Raw genomic sequence first — 24,163 nt, 5'->3', positions numbered from 1 at the left:
ATATATTTAATACACCGCGGTAGGGCCGCTAATATGAATTGAATGTGTCGCAGTTGAATAAAGACACGGCGGGGATATAACGTCCGTCGTCCGGCCCTGTGTTACGACAACTCGATTTGTGTTGCCATGCCGTAAAGCGCTTTGTGCGACCTGCCAGTGAAGAGAGAGAGAGAGACACATACGGCCTAAAAGCTTATAAATTTATAGACGATGAAAGTAGGGTTATCAAAACGCACTTTCATTTTATAGACAGTATTCTAGTCTTCCTCACGATGATCATAGAGAATGTTGAAGCCCTGAAGTCGTGGCTGGCAAAACTCCTGGAGCCAATGTGAGTGTTGAATTGAAATGACATTTAGCTCGCATGCTACGTAGCTACGCCAGCTAACGTTAGCTAGGCATCAATGGGGTGCTTGCTTGAAGCTGGTGGCAAATTCTTGCACGAGTTAGCTGACCACCATTGCCGCTAGCTGGCTTTTCATGGCACAGAGAGGCAGTAGGACTTTACTTTAACTTGCCAGCGCTGAAGAAATTTAAATTGTTTGCGATACAGTACGTTTGTTGCACTGTTATTTGAGGGTGGCGTTAGTTAGGCACGTTGTTGGCCAACGATAATGTGACTTTGTTACAGCTCTGTAGCGAGCCACCAAGCTGCACCAGACAGCCAAAACTTGTATGCTGCCGCCTCTTAAAAGAGTTAAGAAGTGTTGAATCTGTTAGACTGTGTTGAGCATTGCGCTACTAACTTAAGTTAAACACAGTTTTATAAATATAACTTTGAGGATTGTTCTCTTTGGGTTACCATAGTTACACACACTGTTTTACTCTTTCTCCCTCTGTTTCAAATGTAAATTCACCAGATTGCTTTGAGGGTTGCAGATGTTGCCAAAGAACGCGCATGACTACATTTTTTTGTGGATTTTAATATGCAACAGTGGTTAAAAAGGAGCTCTGCTGTGTAGAGGAGTAGAAAGTGTGAGACTGTAATAGTCTCATATATTAAGGCATGCTCTTGAACGTGCTGCCAGGGTGTTGCACTTCTCTTAAGAAAAGGGAGAGTGTTGCCTTTTATATTGAACCTAGTTGAATTAACTTTACTGAGAGAGTTCTCGCTGACTTTTTTCTCATTACAAGTAGCTTAGATTCAGGCGCAGTAATGTCCTATTCAACAAATCCTTAAGCCCATTTGCAATTCCTGTGTTCATTCACTTGTTAATGTGTGATCACAGTGTTTTGGTCTGTTATTTTATATTCTCTGGTACACTGACTGCATTGGTTTGTTAACGTGAAATGGAAGCAAAGTTAGTTTTGATAGTTTGCAGTTATAGCCATATATTTGTCATTTAGCTATGTAGTTAGTTATATATTAGCTTGGAGTTGTCAAGAGCAATATCTTGGGGCTTTGTGTGTCTGTATTGTTTTTATGATAGCCACACCTCTTTGTGGCTGAGAGGACTTTTTAGTGTAATCTGTTGGCATGTAAAGGTTTTGTTAAATGGAACAAATGATTGCAATTCCTTCTTTAATTTGTTCTTAAAAGTTTCGAAGCTGTTTTGTGAAGTTTTTGTAGTAATGTTCTGCTCTGCAAGCATTGTAAAGGGTCTTACTTACTATTCACTACTACTTTGTTTTGACCTCACTGGTCAGTGCACCTCACTGACCTACAGTATATTGCAGTTGATTTAATTCATGCTCCCCTGTTTCATCATCTAAAATACGTATATTTTAACCTGCAGATGTGATGCTGACCCGTCTGCATTAGCTAACTATGTGGTGGCTCTTGTGAAGAAGGACAAACCAGAGAAAGAGCTGAAAGCGCTGTGTGCTGATCAGCTTGATGTCTTTCTACAAAAAGGTATGAACACAAAGCTGCTCTGCCAGTGCGAGTGAATGCAGAAGGCTTTTCCTCTATAGTTCAGCTATGAAGGGAAAAACATTGCTTTTACTCCCCTCATGCCTCCCACAGACAATAGAGGCTCTGCAAACATGTCACAAATCCTCTTGGAATCACAGCCGGTGGCAATATAGAGGTCCATCACTGAACTGATTATTTGTAAATAGTGACACATTTATGAGGAAAGAGCTAAACATATAGATTGTAAACGAAGTAAATTAGACATTATTTTTCATATTTATTTTTTTAAAGAGAAAGAAGATTCAGTCAGAAACATGAAAAAATATGTCTGATTAGGCAATCAGCTCTACATAACAACCATCTACCACTTTTTGGTCACCAATATGGCCACCAGAGGGTGTGTTAGAGCATTTTAAATTACTTTCCCCCTCTAATGTCTCCAGCCTATGTAACATGAAGCATCGACTTGTTTAGCTTGAGTTGAGTGGTTCTCTCTTTTCTTGAATGGTTGACATCATTTAATGGTATCACTGTTAACCCTCATTATAATCACAGAAAAGCAATAATATGTTCTAGCAATTACAATCACATGTTGTCAATTCAGGGTTTTAAAACAGTTTAGTTCTTTGCCTTTGCAACACCACCTTAGCCCCTTTTACCATTCCTGCACAAAAGCACAGCACACAAAGAGAGTTACTAAAGAACTTAACTATCACAACCTGTAGTTTTTAACATATAATACTTAGATTGCAGTCAAATAAATGGTTTAAATTACTTCCTTGAATGTACTTTTCATAAATAATATATTGTATAAGTATTTATTATATTGTGTCATATTTTTTTTCCTATTTAAGGTCTATGCTGTTTCTGTGTTATTCATTTGGTCTGTGTTAGACTAAACAATATATTTAGCACAGCCAGAATCAGAGAATTATTTTGTGTAGTGTGATTTCAAGAGGAATCTCGGAACATTTCTTGCCTCAGGGCCAATTTGCTCTTTGAGGTGGAATAGGCAAAACTGCACATAGTTCAAGTGGCCATTTTTGACCAGTTCACATTTTTAATTAATTTTGTTATTGCAGAAACAAATGGATTTGTCGATAAACTTTTTGAATGTCTGACAACCAAGAACTACCTGGGAATTCCCGCTGCCAAGGAAGCTCCTAAAGAGGAGGTCAAACCACCTGCTGTCAAATCTGACGTTGTTGAGGTAAGAAGAGTTAGCTATATATTGTAGATAAGTATGTTGAGCATTAACTCAAAAAATGGTGATGCTCTTAGTGTATGGGACTTTGGATCAAAGAATTTGATAGAAATCTAATTGTGTGTTATAGGATGCTGCATTTTTTCAGGTATGTTGACTCAAAACCATTCTCCCTAGACTGTGAAAATCTTTGCAGTTCTGAATCTTATGTCTTAAAAACAAAATGGAGAAGAGTTTAAGTCAAGTAATTGTTTTTTCCCTCAAGGCTGAAACTCCAGAGGAGGAGAGAGAAAACAGGCGGAGGAGAAGTCCTCTGAGAAACCGCTCTGACTTCAATGAGTCCAGGTATGGCTGTGGCTTCAGGGATATGTTTCACCTCATCTTAATGACCAAGCCCAAGGCTTATGCAGATACTGTTCTGACACATTAGACATATAACATTTTTATCCCTGTCTCATGCTGACATTTTCAATGCACAGGACCCTGTTGTACCTTGCACTTACTGCTGATTTAAAAAAAAAAAAAACATCATTTTGCATAGTAGAGTTGTGTAGAGATCTTAACGTGGTTACATTTGCATGGTTAGTTTGAAATCCCACGAGTACTCCTTTTAGCCCAGGTGTCAAGTAGTCTGTCCCTTGTCTATAACTCTCCTAGTCAATAACAGGTAGGACAAAACAGAAACTGTAAAATGCAATCAAAACAACAATTGAAGGAAAGGGAGTATGCATCTAGAAATGCTGTAGTAGTTTAAATGTAAAATAGATACAGTATTGAAAGTAGTATTGAGGTTTCATAACAACAAGCAGCAGCAGCAGCAACAACAAATTAACACAGTGCTTTGGAGCAGATCAAAAATAACACCGTGTTTTGATATCATCAAATATACTTATAAAACCAAGGAAATTAGAAATAAATGCTTCTTGAAAACCGCTTGTCTCAACCTAAAGCATGGTTCTCTAGACGAAGGCCACTAGAACTGATTTCAAGTTGCATATTAATAGATGTAGATAAAATATGAACCATGTATCCTTATTTGATATAGTCATTAAGACCCATGTGCCTTAACTGGTTTAAGATTCAATCCAGCTATAACCCTCTTGCATTTAAAACTGGCATAAAGATAGTAATTCAAATATAACTCAACCACACAGGAGCCGCGATGACAGGAGGCGAGATGAGCGCAAGCGGCGTGACTTTGATCGGCACGGAAAAAGCGGCAGCGACTCCCACCGTGAGCGGGAGCGCCATGAGCGGCGCAGGGGCAGCCCCCGCGGGAGGAGCTACAGTCGGAGCAGAAGCCGCAGCCGGAGCAGGAGTGGCAGCAGAGGAAAGAGCAGGGACAGGGAGCACAGAGGAGGCAGAGGTGAGAACGTTTCTCCACCCCTTCCCACCTTCCAAAACCAATAACAACAGCACAGGGGACTAGACCCAGGAGAGTAGAAGTTCCTGAAGCTCCTGTCAGCACAGTCGAGTGCATTAGTGATGCAGAAGTGCTGCTGGAGACATCCTGAGTGTTATGTGGACAGAGAAGAGACTGAATGGAGTTCTGGATATAGCCGTTTGTATTATTTTCTGTTGGATTGTTGGTCAGTGTTGCTTGTAGGTGTTATCGATAAGGAACAATGTGGACAGCTTTGCAGTCATATCAGTGGGGATTCAACAACATGGGCTGGAATTGGCCTTACTTCCAAGGTTAATCATCTTTAAGCATTTGGCATGATAAGTAGCGGTTTTTAAAATGCTTAAAACTCACAGGGTTTCAATGTCTGCCATGGTCTGCTACTTTACTGCAATACCTATGTATGTGTGTTTTGTTAAAGTGCCTTTTTTTCTGCTTGTCTTTAACAGACTTCAAGTCAAAGTTTGAGTTGGAAAGGAAGGACACCGACTGCTATAACTCTTCCACCACATCCGGCCCCCAGCAGCAGCACCCGCCGCCGCTCCTGCCCCTGCCTACACCTCCACATCCCTTTTCTTCCTCTTCCTCATCATCTGCTGGAGTCTCAGGAGCTGGAGGTGTCCCCATAGCAACACCGGCTCACCTGCCCGATAGCACTACAGACAGCTGGTCAGGCTACTACAGCACCCAGAGGCAAGACGGTGTCGGCAAACCATTCAGCAACAAGGGCCCTTCACTCAAACAGCGTTGCAGGGATTATGATGGTAGGAACAGTGAATCTTCCTCCTTTCTTTTGATTTCCTGCTATCTGTCAATTTTTACTATGAAACATTCCTTCCTTCATCTTATTGACATTGAGCCTATTTCTCCAGTGTAAGACGTGGTCATTGTAAAGTTTGCTCTAGCTATTGTGTAAACTCTACCATTATCTTCCCAGGAGGGTTATTGATTGCCTTGTTTAGTCACATCACTAATGACCACTGTTTAGCACTCCCTCTCCTCTCCAGAGACACAAGAGGGTTTAAACTTACCCAATGTCCCTGATGCACACTGCTATCTGTCACAGTGCTCAAACACAGCCACTGGAGACCCACTTCCTTAATGAGATGCAGGGTAAATACATGCCCTGTCCGTCTTAGCTGCTTTCAACTAGGACAATCTTTCATCTTCTTTATTTTTACTCATTGCTGTTTCATTTGTTCTTATTTTCCTTTCTGCCATTTTTTTTGTGAATGAATTTGACTTCCAAAACCCCTTCGAAAGATTATTTTCAACTAGAGAATGCAATTTCTGAAGAAATTGCGAGTGTTAATGCTGACTTACACCAGGCCGAATTGCTTGCTGTAAAAGTTAAATTATATTAATGTATAAAAGGTGGAAGATTTAAGGGTGTGTTGAAAAGCTGTCAATACTGAATCACTGGCTTTAATTTGTTGGAAGTAACTGAAGGAGTATTGGAGTTGGAAAACTGTGAAAGAGTGTAATTACTATGAATGGGACAAAAAATGTTATATATCTCATAAGGTTTAATATTGTTTCCGACTGAATGATTAGATATATAAGAAGACAAAGTGTAGAAATTAGTCTGAATACCTTGAAAAGTAGTTGTATAAGTAGAAAGTATCAAATTGCTTTGAATGGAACTGAAAAGTTGATTAAATGTTATAATGTGGTCAAGATCTTGAATATTAGAAAACGTGAAGAATACTTGAAAATCTGTCTTTGCTTGTCTGCCTGTTAAACTGGGTTAATCAGGTCATCTCAATCAGCTGTGCCTTGCCAACTGCAATTAGGGGTTGCCATGGTGATGGTGCCTGCTCTGAGTGTCTCCTGGCTTAGAGGCTTCATTTTAGATTTTAGCTGCGGCGCAACTGTCATGTTTATGCTTATACAGCCCAGACCATAACTCCTGTCATCAAAATTGGGATATTATCCGTGAGACGAGAGCCTGCTTACCACATTTGGTGAGATTTGTGTGTGTGTGTAGAGTCAAAAATGTGACCACACTAGCTGTTGGAAGAAGTGGCTGCTTCTGCTTCACTCCTGAAATTTCTTCTGATGGTCGGTGCTCCTGTCTTGGAAGCTCATAAAGACAAAGATGAACAATGAACATGAACGTTTTAAGTGAATGTATGAATTTGTGGCAACAGGTTGCAGATGAGATAACTGAAATGATAGCTAAAATGTCAGAAAGGTTTCTAGCTGAAAGTATGAATGAGTGGTTAAGAGAAAAACTGGGAATTCTCAATAAGGAATGGACTTGGGAAACATCTTTGGAAAAAAACTGGAATATTTCGGAGAGTATGGAAATGTGGAAGTAGTTAAGCGCTGAAAAATAATAAAAACATGCTTTTAGCATTCACACCCAATAAAGATCTTTGTGCGTAGAAGATACATACAGTATGGTTGTGAAATACATATTCAAGAGTATCTATTATAGTATGTATGTAGTATGTATTATAGCAGATTACAAATACATATTTAAAAGTATTTGAAGAAAAAGTGCAGAGAAGACTGAAGATCTTGCTTATGATTTATTTTTTTTTTTTTCTCTCCCTCACACAGAAAAGGGATTTTGTGTCCGTGGAGACCTTTGTCCATTCGACCATGGCAATGACCCTCTCATCGTTGATGATGTCAATTTACCGGGCATGATTCCGTTCCCGCCCCCACCTGTGATGCCCCCCGCTGGCCTGCCCATGCCCCCGATCACTGAGCCACCCCCTCCTCTTAGGATGCCTTCAATGCCACCCTTTGGCCAGCCACCACCACCGGGCATCTTCCCCATGACTGGTAAGTACTACCGCCACACCAATGTGTAAATCGCATAGTTACATATATACAGCAGCTTTTTCCAATTGTGAAAGCGACTGATAACTTTACATTTCTACAAACCACTGCAGCTAGTTATTTTCCTTTTTAAGAGCTAGTTTGCACCATGACTTTGTCCTCCACATCTAGTAATCCCTTATTAATTCCACAAAGTGGATATAGTTGATTTTATTTAGAAAAAACATTTCCCATAGATTATGGTTATCTCTAAGTGACTACCTCTTTTCTGGTTTTCACCACCAGTTAAGTTAAATATTGTGATTGTATGTTGTGTTATATGTTATAACTGCTGTAAGTGTTGCACAGATCAAATTTGACAGAATCTACATTTTGATTTTATGTTACACTGTATCCATAACATAATTTCTTTGAAATCAAGTTTTGCTGTATACAGTATTTATCAGTAGAGACTACATTATGTCTGAAATAGGGTGGAACAATTAATCAAAATGTTGTGAAAATTGTAATAACCAAATTGCAGAAGCTTCATTATAATGAAGTAATGTTGTGCTGCAGAGATGCCCTGGTCTACAAAATGTGTTCTCCAGACATAAGAAAACATGTCCCATTCTCCTGATTTTAATTGCACTTTTCAGTGAAAATGAAATTTTGTTGCAAAAGTTATCATTCTAACAGTGAATCATATCACAGTTGCAACATCTATCAAAAGTATTTTAGTGTGATTTTTATTTTTATTTTTTTTACTATATTGTGCAGCCCTAGTCTCCTGATTATGACTGTTTTGTGCAGTTTAAAACATGCTCATATGGATAAAAAACAACCTTGGTTTGGAGGCAAAGTAAGTGGAAGGTATAAAACAAAAACAGTATGGATCTAAATAGTGAAGTTATTACATTTCTTTCCAAGACTGGTTGTGTGACCTTCTCTGTTTTGAGGCTGGATTATGTCTGAGATGTCAGTTTGCACTTGTTCCACATACACTAACCAGAGAAGTTCTCTTTTGTACATCTTAAATTTGAAAGTGAGCTGTTATGTGATTACCAATGACGGCTTCAGTCAACTATGTTTTTACATCCAAATCTGTGCATACAAATAATACTACTTATTATTTGAATCTTTGTTCTTGCTACATGAATACAAGTTAATGAGCATACTGATTTTTCACTCCAATATACTTTATTTTTTTAAAATGAAATGGTGATAAAAACACTGCAGTCAGATTGTGGCTTCTTCTGCCCATTGCTTTAGGATTTTTTTCAGATTTTCTGTAAATCAGTTGCACAATGTATTGTTTATTATAGCTGAAGCATTGCATTGAACAGGTGTTATTGCTGCCTTCCACCTTCACCCTTCACTGTCAAACATAAAAGTTTTAGTAGTTGAAACCAAAGACTCTCTGTCATACCTGCAATATACCTGAGACATTAGCTTGGGCTTGTGTCTCCCTCAGGACCCCCACTGATAGCAACCAGTGGGATTGATACCCCCAACCACCAATCTGCAATCACTTCTTCTCCTCCTATCGGACCACCTGGTGTGGGACTGCCGCCTACTCTTCCTCCTCCTCCACCTCCTCCCTCCTCGTCCTCATCTGTGTCTCTTCGTCCCCAATATGTCCAGTCTGAATGTAAGCAGCGATGCTTTTCCTATTCAGATTGGGCCTGTGTTGTTTGGAGGCGACATTGCTGTGGCTCTACTTTCCACCTTCTGCTTTTATTTTTTGTTCAATTAATTATTGTAGATAGGACTTTATAAATGAAAGTTGAACAATAATTGTAGTGATTGTTAAGTTGCTTTTTGTGAACTTTTAAGTACACTGTTTTTCTGTTTTCTGTCACTTTTAAGTTGGTGTGATGTAGTGTGTAATGTACATGTATTTCTTCATGTTGCAGTAACAGCTGTTGACCAGAGGGTTGCGCTGTTTATTAACCTAAGGGACAATGTGGCCATGAGCAGTTAACATTAACTCTGCTTCATGTTATTGTGTGTGCTTCCCCATAATTCACCTTGTGAATAATTATGCAGTTCTATAAAAAAAGCTAAGGCATAGTTCAAATGGAGTATGTCTATTTTTAGTTTATTACAAATTCAGGTTTTTGACCTAGATTCTCAACTGCCACGAAAGCTCCCATTTTGTTAAATGTTAAATTTTGCCTTTGTGTTACAGTAAACTGGCTCAGGATAAGAATTATTATATTATGGCGTTTCATTTTGTTAATTATATTCTACCATTTTTCTTCTGTTGATATAATTGTACTTTATTTATTTTTTTCATTTGTGCATTTGTTTATATTTTTGCCAATATTACATATTTATTTATTTAAATAACTACTCGGAACTGTATTTAACATAGCATGCGATAGTTTTCTGTCACTCTATTGGACACATTTAAACTCATCACAATCTATAAAAGATTGTTGTGCTAGATAAGTCACCAAAGGCCAAGCGTTACTTATGTATGTAGGATTGCTTGGTATCATTGTGTAATTTAATTTTATTGTGTGTCAATATTTTGGTATTTATGTTTTTCCTTCACATTTTTATGACTGCAAAAATGTATTATATTTAGTATGTGTGTGTGTTCATTTTTACACTTTAGATAACTATGATCCAGAGGGCTATAACCCAGAATCTCCAGGACTGACTGCAGCAAGTCGTAACCAGTACCGTCAGTTCATTCCCCGGGTGCAGACCCAGCGCTCCAACCTCATCGGCCTCACCTCTAACGAAGGACAAGGCTCCAGAGGTAGCACTTATTGGCCTTCTTAGTACTGACACTCTTCCGCTCACTAATCATGGGCAGTGGGAACTATTGGACTTAAGTTTTTAATGTTGGACAGGGTCCAAAGATAAATGTTCTGTATGATGATGGACAGCTTTGTGGATATAACCAAATGCAAAAGCTCCTAGTGTTAATCAGTGTTTCTCTGTGTTTTTGTCTACGTGTGTGTCTTTCAGCTGCCAACATAGTGATCCAGACGGAGCCTGCCACTGTAGCCAGTACTCCTGGAAGTAATGTCTCCCGTTTCAACGCAGATCAGGACAGCAGGAAGAGAACCATGGGGCCCAGTACAGCTGAGGGACCAGCAGCTAAAAAACCCTGGATGGAAAAGTAAGAATTCAAAGTAGGAATGGCCCAATCCAATCTCAACGAACGGTATTGGCGCCGATCAAGGCTTTTTTTTAACTGATCGTATCGGCTATGTTAATCTTTATTGATCCAATCTTTTGGTTTACGTCAGCTGTCTTTACTCACAAAGCTTTCGTGCATGGTGCAGCCATCGTCAACTCCCTTGCTGTTTCTTTCCTCCACTCTGTTCTGTGGGTGTGTGAAAGCAGGAGCAGCCCCACCCACTACTTAGTTTCACTGGAGAGAGGAAAAAAACATTAAGGAACAGCGTCATTTTGTTTCTTAATGCAATGCAGTGCTATCAAATTGTCAAGCCTATACATTGGATTGATTTTAATAACCTAAATGAACTTGACGTGTGCACTGTATTATCTAAATAAGTATCCAATCAGGACTTGGCAGATAAAAAAAAATATGAAATGACATCCCTAATTCAAAGACATCTGCATATTTGTAAAGTTTCACTCCAAAATAAGATGTTAAAATTTGAAAGGGAGAAAAGTTTTGCCTATTAAGATTAATTTTAAATGAAGCTCTGAACTTTGGATTTTGCACTACTGCATTTAGTCTTACATATTTGGATATGTTATCAATGCCTTAATGGCATGTAGACTTCTGAGTGACCATAGACACTTAATACCTTCAGTGAACAGGTTCTTATTTGGTGAAGAAACTAGCTGGCCAGTTGAAATTCGATCAAACAAACTGGTCCCTCCACTGCCATTTCCTGTTACTGCTAAGGGAGCCTTGTTTCAAGCCAAGGTGACTCATAGGTCAGAAGCCTATCTCTTGTCTCAGCTGTGGGACGCAGGTGCATACAATCATCCTCATGACAAGGATGCTTCCATTGCAAAGCCTCTGCTTGTAATCCATCTTGTGTGTCAAGCAGGTTGATATTTGGTCAGCTGTTATGGATGTTCAGTTTGAAGACAGAAACTCAAACCTCAGGCCATCAATCTGGGTCCCTCTTCACTGTTTATTGTTGTTAAAGATCTTGCCCAAAATGTTGATTAGCTTGTCCTCTCTTCTTGATTTAGGCCAAACTTTAACAACCAACATAAGAGCAGTTTTCCCAAGAGGTATCACTATGTAAACACCAAGTTGGAGGTGCGTAAGATCCCACGTGAGCTCAACAACATCACCAAACTCAATGAGCACTTCAGCAAGTTTGGAACCATCGTCAATATCCAGGTAAAATACATCACTTGTTACTGTGCATTTTTTTTTAACACACACGGCAGACAAACTGTGCAGGACAAAATGTAACAGATTGTCATATTTTCTATACATGGTTCACGTATGTGTTTACACTCTCAACACGACTTGGGAAAATGACCAGTAGGCCTATAATCCGAGTTAACCATCACAAGCCTGTTAAGCCTGTTTGAACATGATATAATGTGAATCCTAGAATACAGTGTGTAACATAAATATCACCTGATTGAATAGTGGTTGTGCTACTGTGGATGATGCCATAATTCAGCTCTGGAGAAGAGTTTGTTTCGTTATATAAACTTAACTAACCTGTAAAATTTCCAGGTGGTGTTTGGCGGAGACCCAGAGGCGGCATTGATCCAGTACACAAAGAATGAAGAGGCCAGACGGGCCATATCCAGCACCGAGGCAGTCCTCAACAACCGCTTCATTCGTGTCTACTGGCACCGCGAGCCCGGCACCAACGCCACAGGGCTCCAACAGCAGGAGCAGAGCTCAGGGAGCCAGGCGGCCGGGTCAGTGCCCAGCCAGGGGCCGCAACACGGCAACATGCATAAGGTTAGTATCAATATTAGAAACATATACAAGTTCTTCATCTTTTCATGCTGATCTCGTAGTCTTGCCACATTTCTGAAACCCTTCATCAAATTTTCTCCCTTTTTCTTTTATCAGCAGGGGATCAAGCAGCACAGTCCAGCCGCCTACGTGTTGAACAACACTGTACCCAAGCATCGCCTGCCAGCAGTGGCTGGAATCACAGCCACAACCAAGCCGGACAGCTTGAACCCAAACACAGACCTCGTCACTGTATGTTTTAGTCTTAAGTGTGTGTGCGTGTGTGAGTGAGTGAGTGATATTTATGAAGGGTTGGCGCTTAATGTTTTTTTTAAATTATTTGTCTACAAACTCATTCTGATTACCTAAATGTGTTGTTCTCTCTCTTTGTGACACTTAGGTGGCATCTGCACTGACAAACACCCAGAAGGGCCCATACTCTTCCGCAGCCCTCAAGTCCTCCTCAAAGAGCCTTGGGAAAACAGGAAAAGCACTTGAAGCACAGGAAGTCCTCAAGAAGAAACAGGCACGTTGCCTAATGTTGTAATACATATTTGTCTGGTAGGAGAATAGCAGGTTTGGGGTTAGCCATTTGTTTCTCTCAGGTGCCACCATTGAGAAAGGAAATCTCCATGAACAGCTAATAGTGTTTTCAACCTCATTGAATGTATTTTATTTATTGTATTTTTTATTATTATTTAGGAGGCACTAAAACTACAGCAAGACATGAGAAAGAAGAAGCAAGAGATGTTAAAGACACAGATTGAGTGTCAGAAGGTAAGACTGCCGCTTCCCCTTCTTTTCTGTCATATTACCCTTTCCTTTCCTTTTTTCTCCCCTCCCTGTCTACACATTCTTCTCTCTCACTGTTTGTGCTTCTGCTTCCAGGCATTGATAAACCGCCTGGAGAAAAACCGAGGGATGAAACCTGAGGAGAGAGCAAACATCATGAAGACCCTGAAGGAGCTGACAGAGAAGATTGCACAACTGCAGAACGAAATGAACCCTAACCCTGCCTTGCAGGTCCCCAGCGCCAAACCCAACAACAGCCAGCCCAAGACCAAGACTGATGTAAGTTTGGGCCCATTTGGCCCAGAGCGTGACAAAAAGTGCATCATATCTTTTACACAGAGAGAGTCGAGCAAAAGTCAAGTGTTTCCCTCCATTTGCACCATAGATGATGTTACTATGTAAGCTGTGGGTACATTTTAACACTCACTATACACTGTTGTTAGTCAGAGGATTCACAAAACTTGTGTTCACTGTTCATCTTGGTTTGTCACTTTTTTTTTTCCATTGCTTCTCTGTATTCAGTGAACAAAATGTTTTCTCATTTTACATAACATGTGGCCAGGCACAGAAGGAACTGCTGGATGCTGAGCTAGACTTTCACAAGAAAATGAGCTCTGGAGAGGACACAACAGACCTCAAGAGAAAACTGGGACAGCTACAAGTTGAGGTAATACACACACACACAGTAACCAGCGAAAAACAAACAAGTCTATAAAGACACCACTAGGAATGTCACAACGCACTTAACTCACGAGTTCATACAATTCACGAGTTAACAATATGACAAAATTATTATCTTTTTATATTTCCTTTTTATTTCCGAGGTAAGGTATAAAGTGCAAAACAATGCGTAATTCTTTTTCTTTATAAAAGCGTAACTGATGTATTGTGCTTTGATACAGCTACTGACACAAGGCATGTAGGACAACGACCGAGCACAGTCAAAAGTAGATGATGTCCTTCGCTGTTTTAAAAAGGGCATCACGATTAACTTTTTATCTTACTAATTTGAATCATCACCTATTTGCACTGCAATTTAATTGTCTCAGGATTTATCTTTAGGTTTCTATACACCGCACACCCACACAATCAGCATTTTTCTTGGGGTGTTTTAAGGGTGAGTTTGAGGATGTAATACCAAGAAAAACCTAAGAGGAAGTGAGCAGATTAGATAGTAGTCACATATGTCACTCAGCACTGCCTGATAGTATGTACGTAGAAAAGTGCAAAGTAATGTGAACACCCTAATCACTTCTCATAGGTTCTGGGTTAAAAGCACTTCTGCAAAGGGAGGCAACAATACAGCAATATGTTTTGAGGTTGTCCCTCCGTCTGTCTCATTCTTGTTAGGGCTATTTCTTAGGAAAGCCCAGAGAGAATTTCTTCAGATTGTGCAAAAACATCAACTTTGACTCAAGGATGAACTGATTAGATTTTGGTGGTCAAAGGTTAGGGTCACTGACATTGTAATATCCTTAGGGGGGAAAAAACAAAGGTCGTTTTGACATCAAAATAGGATTTTAGCCGTAATTTAAGAATGAACTGGGTGATTCTAGATTTCACACACATGTTGACTGGGACGACACAATGAGTAAACAATAGTTAGCACAGGATGGACTTTCATCTTTCCATCTCATCCATTCTGCCTCTACCTTACTCCCTCATACTGACCTTCAGGCATAATCAGAAACAAGTGACTGCCAACAGCGTATTAGAGGGCGCCTAGCCAAACGTGAACCTGCATGGGAGAGAGGCTTTGCATCTAAAATGCCAGGAGAAAACAAAGTAGAACATTGTGTATAACTGAATCCATACATGTGTACCTGTTTAGCCAATACATCTATGATGATGTGTTTAAAAATGTATATTTACCGGAATCATAGATTCTAAATTACCATCAACATCCACTTCCACTTAGCCAAAAAATACACTTTATTAAGTCTTCACCACATATATTATGAGTCTGGACAGAGATGGATGTGAACTGCAACAATGACTTATTGGCGGATGCTTACAACTATCGTGCAGTAATTCTAGTTTGTTCATGAAAAGAAAAGTTCTGCTCTCAGCTGCATCCACCATTGTTAATCAGCTCAGACTTGGCCAACATCTCCTCTCCCCTCCAAACTAGCGGCATCACAAACACAGACGAGGTCGCCTGTGTCACAAGATCAGCCGAACAAGAACATAGCTTTTGTTAGCAACACCCTCCCTGGCATGTTTTTTTTCCCCTCTACCCCTGTGGGTCCTAAATTAGCTAGTTGTTAAAAATGCATACCCGACCCTCCTTCTGCACATTAAACTGCAGCCACTTAAGCAAGCCCAGAGGAACAGCCGCTAACGAAGCCAAATCAGACACAGGTCCAACGCAGATGGAGCCGCGTCTCATTAAAGTTTGAGCCGCTGGTCCTTGTAAGAAAATCGCAGGATGACAATTAGAGGGAGAAGTGAGGGAGGGACAAATGGAAGAGAGAGTGGTTGTGAGGTTGTGGAGTGGTTAGGAAGCGAGGAGATGTCACTTTAAAAATGGAGGAGTGACAAACTAATGGTAAAGGGCAGAGAGTGACTGAGGAGGAGACTAAAGTCAAGCGTGTAGAGAAAACTCACTGTATAAATTTAAGAGCTGATCATTTTGTCATGCTAGATTTTTTTTTTTTTTTTTTCCTAGATACATGATAAATCAGCATACTGTAGCTTCCTGGCATGTCTGATTTCACATCGAAAAGCACAACAGCAAACACTGAGGCGCAATCTGTTTCCCACATCTGTTCGTAATTACTTTTTTAACACAGCCAGGTGTCGCCCATCTATTCTTCGGTGTGTATTGAAAAACAGCGGGAACTGCATTAAACCTCCTGATCTGTCCTCCTTTTAGGCAACTCGGTTGGGTCTGATCCGGCCTCCAGCGGGTCGGGGTCGTGGCCGAGGGAAGATGGCGCTGGAGCCCGGTTCGATGCATGTGGGCCGTGGCAGGGGCCGAAGCCGGGAGATGATGGCTCGTAGTGGGTCAGTGAACCGTATGGTGGTTGACCACAGACCCAGAGCCCTGGCTATTTTGGGGGTCAGTCAGGAGGAGAAGGAAGAGCTAATGCCGCACTTTGTGGTGAGAACTGCTTTACTCTTTCTTTCTTTTTTTTAATTATTATTTAGTTAAAGAACATTAAATATTAAAGAGCAGTTACACTGAATTTAATTATTAAACAACTACACAGAAATTCAAACAGATTTATTTTTTTTTTTTTACTTTTTAATCTTAGAAATTTGGCGAGGTCGAGGATGTCCGTGACCAAGACGCCAACAGTGTCGTCATGACCTTTAAGACACGAAGTGAAGCAGAGAATGTAAGTCACATGGCTCAATCAGACCAGTCTCGCTCTGCCTCTTTCTTACTCTTTCTTTCTTCTTTCTTCTTTCCTCCCTCATCACCAAAAATCCTTCAAATGATTTTTTTCTTACAATAATTTTTTGACATCACTGATAAAAAAAAATCAGTGAAAGTTGTAAGCAGAATTTGAAGTTGTCTTGTTTTATTTTCTAGGCAGCTAACCAGGGAGCGAAGTTTAAAGGGCGCGTGCTGCAGATTTCCTGGTACAAGCCCAAGATGCCCTCTGTTACAACAGAGCCAGAAGAGGAAGAGGCTAAAGATGAGGACAATACGGTACGACACCTCACACACAAACCCAGGCACCTTATGTGGAACCATGGCTTCATGTGTAACCATTAGTAGTGTATAGCCACCCAGAAACCAGGAGAGGGAATCCATGTACAGTACAAACTGAAATCCTAAGTGGGGAAACTTTTGGAAGTTTTAGTTATATTCACAGATTTTAGTTGTACATTTGTTTCCAGTGCTTCTAAATTTTTCACTGCAGCTCCCAGTGGAAAATCAGGGCAAGCCTCTCAGTACTAAGAGCATTTTAGCCCTTTGAGTAACACTGCATTACTGTTGAGTTGTGTGTTTGAGGTTGCAGTCTTCCTTGTGTTCAAGTAAGTTTTTAATTTTTATATCTAAGCGCCGATTCCATTACTTCAATATGCTTTGTATAATTTTGAAAATATGTCTATTGCAAAGTTAGAAATGATTTGATTTGAAGAGTCTCTCTGAAAGCTGATTAACTTGAGGCCTTCTCCCTTTCACACCAACATTTTTTATATAATTGGCCTGTTTTGTGTAGTGTGTGTGTGTGTGTGTGTGTGGGGGTGGTCATTTATTAAATATCTTCCAGAAAGCCTCAGTAGTCTACCATGCTGCCAGTCTGCACTTCCATTTTGTGCTGTAAAATGTACATGAAAATATGTAATAGTCCCCTCTTTTATAATATTCACCTGTACAATCTAATGCCATTCAGCACAACAGCCAGGCCATTATGACCTCTCTTTTGAAGATTATAATGTTCGTTTTTGTTGTTCACTCACATTTACATGAAGGCAGCAGAATATTAGAAACAGATGGTGGGGGCCAATTTGGTTGAAATGAAAGATTTTCATTCGGAAACCTTCTTGTGTGTGATACAGCTTTGACAATGATCTACATGAGAAGTCATATTTGACAAGAGACCCTTTGCTGTGTAAAGAAAATGTATTAAAAAAACCCATCACTTCATCAGTTTAAGTGTTCACAGCTAAACAGGAGATTTGTGGGTTTTTATTTTAATTTTTTTTACTTAAACAGAAGGAAGTTAGCTCTTACTTGCCTGGTGAGGAGGAGGAAGAGGAGGAGGAAGAGGATGACGATGAAGATGACGAGTACGAGAGCCGATCTTGGAGACGATGAAGGCATTGTGATTGGTCATTACCTGCTCTGCAGCCGCAGTCGTTGTTTTCCCCCACATAAAATCAATACAGAACTCATTTTTTTCCTTTCCAGTATTTTCAGACGAAGTAATTTTAGACTCTAATCAAAGTAAAAACATCTTTACTTTACTGTACATGAAAAGAAGTTTAGAGGGCTAACGTTTTTTTGTATCCCTCGACTAAACAATTATTTAAAACATCTCACTTTTGCTGAGAAAGAAAAATGTTAAGTTGTTCTTATAGATAGAAAAACCTATGTAAGTTTCAGTGTGCTTACCAGATGATAAATATCAGTAATGCACAACATTTGTGTCTACTGTGAATAGGTATTTTTATACATACTGTATTTAAGCTCTTTTTCTCACCAGTTTTTGAAAAATCTTGTCCTCAGTTCAGGGGCAGCCATTCCTTCACCAATAGAACGTTCTCTGTTGCTACCAGAGATATATTTATTTATTTTTCCACTGCATAAATGCACTGTGCATTACCTACATTGGCATAGTATGGTGTGGTTTCCCATTTCATTCAGTTTGTTTTGGTATGGGTTTGCCCAAAAAGGATTCAAATATTTTTAACTGTGGCTCTCTGTCCTGGCATGAACACATGCTAGTTTGTGCATGTTGTATTCCCAAATAAACAGAGCCTCCCCTGCCCAGCACCCAAGGGTGCTGATACTGTACCATAACCATATTAGAGCCAGTGCAGGTACGGAAGGATACCAGTGCAATAGATAAATCCAAACTATGTTTACAAATTGCCATGTCCATGCACGTCAGATTCAGTCCTCGTAGTAAATATTCAAATTTTCCCCACTTGTGTTTCGTTGCTCCCTAAAGTGTCCAGTGCCACTCTGTGTAAATATAAGCACCCACATGGGTGTTCTACATTTTCTAAGAGTGTGTAACATTTTTCACTTGTTTAATTCTGTCTCCCGGCCGTCCAAAGGGCCTGACAGGACACGGATCAGATCACCTATTTCAAAAAAAAATGTGAGATCCATAGACAGGTGTTTGAATGTAATACTGAACAGTTGATTTTAATATATATGTATAAATAATTTCTTTGCCTTACACAATCAGCGGATGGCTGAATTTTTACAAGATTTGTGATTTACTTTTGTAAATTTTGTAAATGCTTGAAAGAGAAATTACTGTTGTACATTCTTTTTTTTTTTTTTTAATTCTTTTAGTTTCTTTTTCTGTCATTTTAAATGGATGACAAGGTTGTGTGTCAGGTAGGAAAGGTCAAGCAAGAGTGCTTAGTGTCTCTGCTTATTCACAAGAGTTGTGCATTTGTGTTCAACTCAGTCCATGTTGTTATTTCACTAAATTTGTCATCTGAGTAGCGCATTTCTTTTTAAAGACACTTTCAGAGCTGCTGTGGAAGACACTGAAAGGCATAAGGAGTCACACCCCCTCACAATATTATTTGTGCATTAGTGCAGCTTTGCCAGCATCTGAGTATTGTCAGGCAATGCTCTAAACCCACTCTACAAGTGCAGCCACAATGTGCACCTTTCATGAGATCACATTTGATTTTGCGTTTTGCCTTCTTTACATGTATTTTAGAATCCTCAAGGTGGGAGGAAAGAAATTCATTAAAGTTCATATGGAAATATGCTCGATGCAAGAAAATACATTTTTGAAAGTTAAAGTTTTTACTTTTGTTGCTTTTCTGAAACCAATAACTATGTTTACATGCAGCCTAATTAAGTGTTATTTGATGTATGCTTATCATAAATCAACTAAACTGATCATATCCATTAACATAACCGGTCACACAGAAGCACCAATATGAGAGAGGAGGAGAGACTTTAACTTGTAGCTGTACATGCTGTACATACAGGCAGAAATCTGCATGCATATACAAATCTGGATGTAAATATACACGCAGATTTATGCCTGTGTGTTTATACAGTCAGTAACAGAACTTGTAACAGTAATTCTCTCCTTTTTTCCTGGTACTAGTGCCGTATTTAAAAGTGTGCAGAACTGTTTGAAACCCATTACGTGATTTCCTCCCACCTACCTAATGTCAGTGGTTCTCTTGTTTAGATTGCATATCTCACTGTTGACTGATTACTCAGAAGCCTCCTGCCAGTGACCTCATTGTCCCCACTAAAATCTTTTGTTTTTTTTTCTTTGACGTCACCGTGTCAGTCAAAATGAGGTTTAGGTGTGCGATGGAAAGCTGAAGCTTTTCCCTTTGGCACTTAGTACTTAAATATGATTTTCTCATGTGATTTATTTTATTTTTATTTTATTTTTATGAGGTCACTGGCAGTTTAAAAAGGATAAACCTATACTGGCAGGGTTCTTGCTTGTGTAAGTGAGGATTCAGGGAAGGTCTCCCACTTTTTGTACTTCTGTATGCTACTATCACACAATGGTGTAAAAAAAAAATGTAAAATGTTTATTGAATAATAGTTTTGGATTTGTTACTGTTTATATTTGCAGGATGTGGATGTATTTTCTTCATGTATTTTGTTTGTAAAAAATGGATTTCTAATTTACTAGCATGTTTGCTTTTGCCAATAAAGATGGAGGAATGGGGGAGCTTGTAAGACGATAAAAAAGAAGAAAAGAAAAAAATACAATTTGAATTGGATCTTGAAGAGAGAGGAGAAAAAAAAGAAAATCTTAAGTTAAAGAAAGAAAATTGACAAAAAGAGGTCAACATTGGCAAGGGGGAAAAAAAATACGAGCAAAAGCATTCCAGAAAATATTACCTTAAATTCTTGTGTGGTCTCCTTCATTTTGCATGTTGTTTGATAGAAACATGTTAGATGGTGCTAAAGGGTGGAAAGAACACTATGTCACACAGCATCAGTGCAGATATGAGCACAATTACCCATAGTCCCCAGGTCTAAATATAAAACTATTTACTACATATACTACAGAGCTTTACTTCAGACAGTCATTTGCTTACACATGGTCACATAAAAATTGCATTTTGGCTTTTAATATTTTAAGTTTGTACCTGGGAAATTAATCTTCAATTGCTTTAGAAAGGAACGAGGCTCAGCGTAACTGAAAGCCACTTTTATTCTACCTTTCTTCAAAATACTCAAGTACAGCAGTGCGTTCAAATTCTAATTCAATCAGAGTTGGCTGGTTGTAGGAAGTCCAAGAAAAGGCTACTACTCTCAAAAGTTACTTATTTTCTGTAATGATGTGCTTACCGATCCTTTGCACAGAATCCAATCCTTCGAATTGATTCACGTAAATGTTTTAAACCTTTTTCGAATTTTGGTACTTTTCCCAAAACATGGCGCCAATTTTTCCCATTACACTCCGCCATGGTAGTGCTGCCTGGCCCACAAAACCTCTTCAAATGTATTACCAGTCACCATGTTGTGTTATATTAATAAAGATAAATTATTCATTTTAATGCATAGATTCAGCATCCCACTTGTATGTAGGTAGGCTGTGTAAGCCCAATGCACGATGTTACAGAAATGTGATTTGACTGCATCAACTTGTCATTAGCAGATGTCCCACTCCCTCCCAGTTCGAGTGAATGGTTCATTCAGTCTTGCTCAGTGTCAGAGAGTAACTGCCAGGCTCTGGATGGAGTGCTGGACAAGACTTAAATCACTCAGGCCCTTTTTACACCAATGTAGTTCTGGTTATTGAAGATTGAAGATTCGTGGAACAAGTAAACCAGCCCGTGTTTCCACCGGTTTTGAGTGGAACCATTGTAATCAGATGCACCATTATCAGAGGGCACTTCACAATGCACAACAGCCTGTAGAATATGACACGACCACTTTGGTTCCCAAGGAAAACCTGCTGGTTTTTTTGGCTCCAACTGGAAACCAACTTTTCAAACCAATTCAGTTTTGGTCCAAATGCTCAGATCTGTTCAAAACTAGGTCTTGAACTGGAACAGAGCTGGTTCCCCCGTTGGTGGAAAAGGCCTGTCACTGACGTCCATGATTTCTTCTCATCCATTGGGTGTCCCACTTCTTATGTTTTGAGCGACTGCACCACCAGCAGGCAGTGACAGCGGTACCCTGCAATAACAGCGAGTAGGCAGTACGAGTGGGAAAAGTAGGCCGTTCATAAGCAGTGAGCACTCGGTATGTTCGACAGGATGACCTGGTACAAAAGAGTTCTTCAAAAAGATTTATTTGTTCATTTTCCATCACTAATTCTTTAGTTTACATCCCTTATTCTGTATTTTATGAACGTGAGAAATGAGAGGTTTTCTAAAATTGCTGTAATCACTAATGGGGTTCAATACTTGGAAAGTGTTTTCTCCCCTAGGACCTCTTCATGGTTTAATGATTCTCAACATTGAATCACAATGAACGTAATTATAACAAAGTATGTGTGGGGTTCTGTGTGGGGTATGGGCACACATATAAGATAAATCTAACTGGAGAGTTAACATAATTCTACACCCTCCATTGTGTCTATGCTGTGTAGGAGAATAGGCCCATCATTGTACTCACAGGCGCTCACACTGACACCCATGCCCCCAAACAAATCCCACCACCTCACAGGAAAAGACCTCCAATGCTCAGTTTAATTACAGCACCCAGCGACTACGACATATTAAAATATCACTGAATAATGCATGAGCGTTTCTTACTTTAGGAAGTCAAGTGAAAACACTCAGAGTCTGTTTGGTTTAATGCAAGGACTTCCGGCTCTCCCAGAGGGAAGAGATTTCAAACTGGGGCCTGAGTGGCACACTGCTCGTGGCAGGTCCTGTGGCGGACCGGTGACTGGGAAGTGAAGAAACAAGTACTGGGGGAACTGGGCTCCATTAAAATTTGACATTGGTATAAATATAGAAATATAATTAAAAAGTAATTTGACCAAAAAATAATAATAATGAGCTGTCTTTCTAATACTAATATGAGTTAAATAATACAACTTTTTCAGAAAATTACAAGTCAAAATCATCTCAATTATGAGTTCTAATCATGAAAACTCATGATATTTTTGGGGGGAGGTGGGCCACATATTTGCAGAGGTAATCAAACAATTGAATTTTGACTTTGATCCATTATAAGAAATACAAAAAACAGTTTTTTTCTAAAAGTTTGTAAACACAAGAGAGAAGCAGGCTTCAGTTTTTACTGAAATGACTCTTTAGCCTGGGTCAAAGAATGAATGCAGTGACAGTAGTTAGGGCATCCTGGTGGAGTGTAAGCCTGTCATTTGGCCACAGATATGACAACACTCTCCATAAGACATGTCAGATGCAATCTTCAGAATATGAACAGCACAGAGATGACAGACTTGTAAACAATGAACACTAAATGATGAATGGCCCCGGCAATACAAAAGCTATTAAGAGAAAAAGGGGGAAAGCTGGTGTGAGGGTGAGGTAAGGGACTTCCAACATCTTAAATCCAGCGGGATCCTTGCACAGCTTCTCACCTTGTTTCTTTAGGCCATTTTATTATTAATGCAATTAATGCGTGTGGTTGCATTTCTTATGTAGGCTAAACAGGTAAATCAAAACGACCAAACTTTATAAAAAAGTGTCTTCATATGTGTGTGTTAGGTCATGGAAACATGCGCACAAAGCCCGTATGTGTTTATATCGCCGTGCAAATAGCCAGCCTACATGCATGCTCTCAAAAGTTTCGCTCCCCAATCTTGCAACAGGTTTTGCATGGTGAGAAAAAAAAAAAGACCTTGGCTGTTTTAATCTGTGTAATGAATAAGAACATGCCAACGCGGTAATGGATGCCTGCCACCGCGCTGCTGAATTATTCAGAGTCTGGGGAACCAGAGAGGCGGCCGGCAGGATCGGATGGACCCGCTGTGTCATCAGCGCACCTCTGCCCGCCTGGCTCCTCTTTCGGCCCGTCCAACCCCGGGTTCCATGAGTTTAAGGCGGGCGGCCACATGAGAAGCCTGTAAGGCGGCCCCGAGGATTTGGGCGTTCTCACATGGGAGGAGAGGAAGGCGAAGGGGCCCCCGGGTCAGCAACCTGCGGGGCCCCTGGGCCCTGTCCATGGTGCTGTAGTGATGGCGCTTGAACTATGTGTGGTCGCTGTTGGTGTTTTCATGCTGTTTAATACGTGAAAATGCAATTGGCTCAACAAAGGCTTTTAACGCTGTGTCATTTTGTAGTCCATTGTTGGCACCTTTAACCCATTCTGGGTTACAAAGGTGAGGCGAGATGTGCGTAATCCTGATTCAGAGCACCTTTTTTAAACAGAAATAATAATATAGGCTACAGAGGTTCACATAATAACGGTTAACTCATTGTTAAACCAACATCTCATCAATAAACAATGTTTTATTATACTAATATAGGGATTATTTGACACTTGCGCACAACTACATTTTGCAACAAGTAAGCTGAGCAGAGGAGCAGGTGGGAGGGGAGGAGGAGGAGGAGGAGGAGGAGGAGGGAGGCTGAAAGAAGAGGAGGAGGAGGGGAGGAAGAGGGGGGAAG

The 24,163-nt window shown here is 39.9% G+C and overlaps 2 protein-coding genes across 8 annotated transcripts in view; one reads left to right on the top strand and one right to left on the bottom strand.

Annotated features, from left to right (window-relative positions):
* The window catches only part of LOC127363473 (leucine--tRNA ligase, cytoplasmic), a 29,059-nt gene extending 24,763 nt beyond the window's left edge, over positions 1-4,296 (bottom strand). The window contains exon 1 of the mRNA XM_051399929.1: positions 4,207-4,296. The gene's annotated coding sequence lies outside the window, so the exon portion shown is untranslated. The remainder of the gene's footprint in view (positions 1-4,206) is intronic.
* rbm27 (RNA binding motif protein 27) lies at positions 135-20,474 on the top strand. 7 transcript variants are annotated; one of them, XM_051399931.1, is made up of 22 exons: positions 135-331; positions 1,737-1,855; positions 2,938-3,065; positions 3,190-3,207; positions 3,325-3,404; positions 4,214-4,425; positions 4,911-5,225; positions 7,027-7,254; positions 8,705-8,881; positions 9,854-10,000; positions 10,213-10,366; positions 11,422-11,575; positions 11,924-12,157; positions 12,275-12,406; positions 12,555-12,680; positions 12,857-12,931; positions 13,043-13,225; positions 13,509-13,613; positions 15,822-16,049; positions 16,204-16,287; positions 16,485-16,604; positions 17,619-20,474. In XM_051399931.1, exons 1-22 carry the CDS (start codon positions 273-275, stop codon positions 17,718-17,720), a joined length of 3,180 nt encoding a protein of 1,059 aa, XP_051255891.1. In that variant the 5' UTR covers positions 135-272; the 3' UTR covers positions 17,721-20,474. The 7 variants fall into 7 exon arrangements, with proteins under 7 accessions (XP_051255891.1, XP_051255892.1, XP_051255890.1 ...); XM_051399932.1 differs by having other exon boundaries at positions 12,272-12,406; positions 13,515-13,613; XM_051399930.1 differs by having other exon boundaries at positions 12,272-12,406.
* Positions 20,475-24,163: the final 3,689 nt, after the last annotated feature.

The sequence above is a fragment of the Dicentrarchus labrax genome, unplaced genomic scaffold (assembly GCF_905237075.1).
Source record: "Dicentrarchus labrax unplaced genomic scaffold, dlabrax2021, whole genome shotgun sequence".
Lineage (NCBI taxonomy): Eukaryota > Metazoa > Chordata > Actinopteri > Moronidae > Dicentrarchus > Dicentrarchus labrax.
Note: the sequence above shows the minus strand (reverse complement) of the source record. Positions and strands in the feature narration are given on the sequence as shown.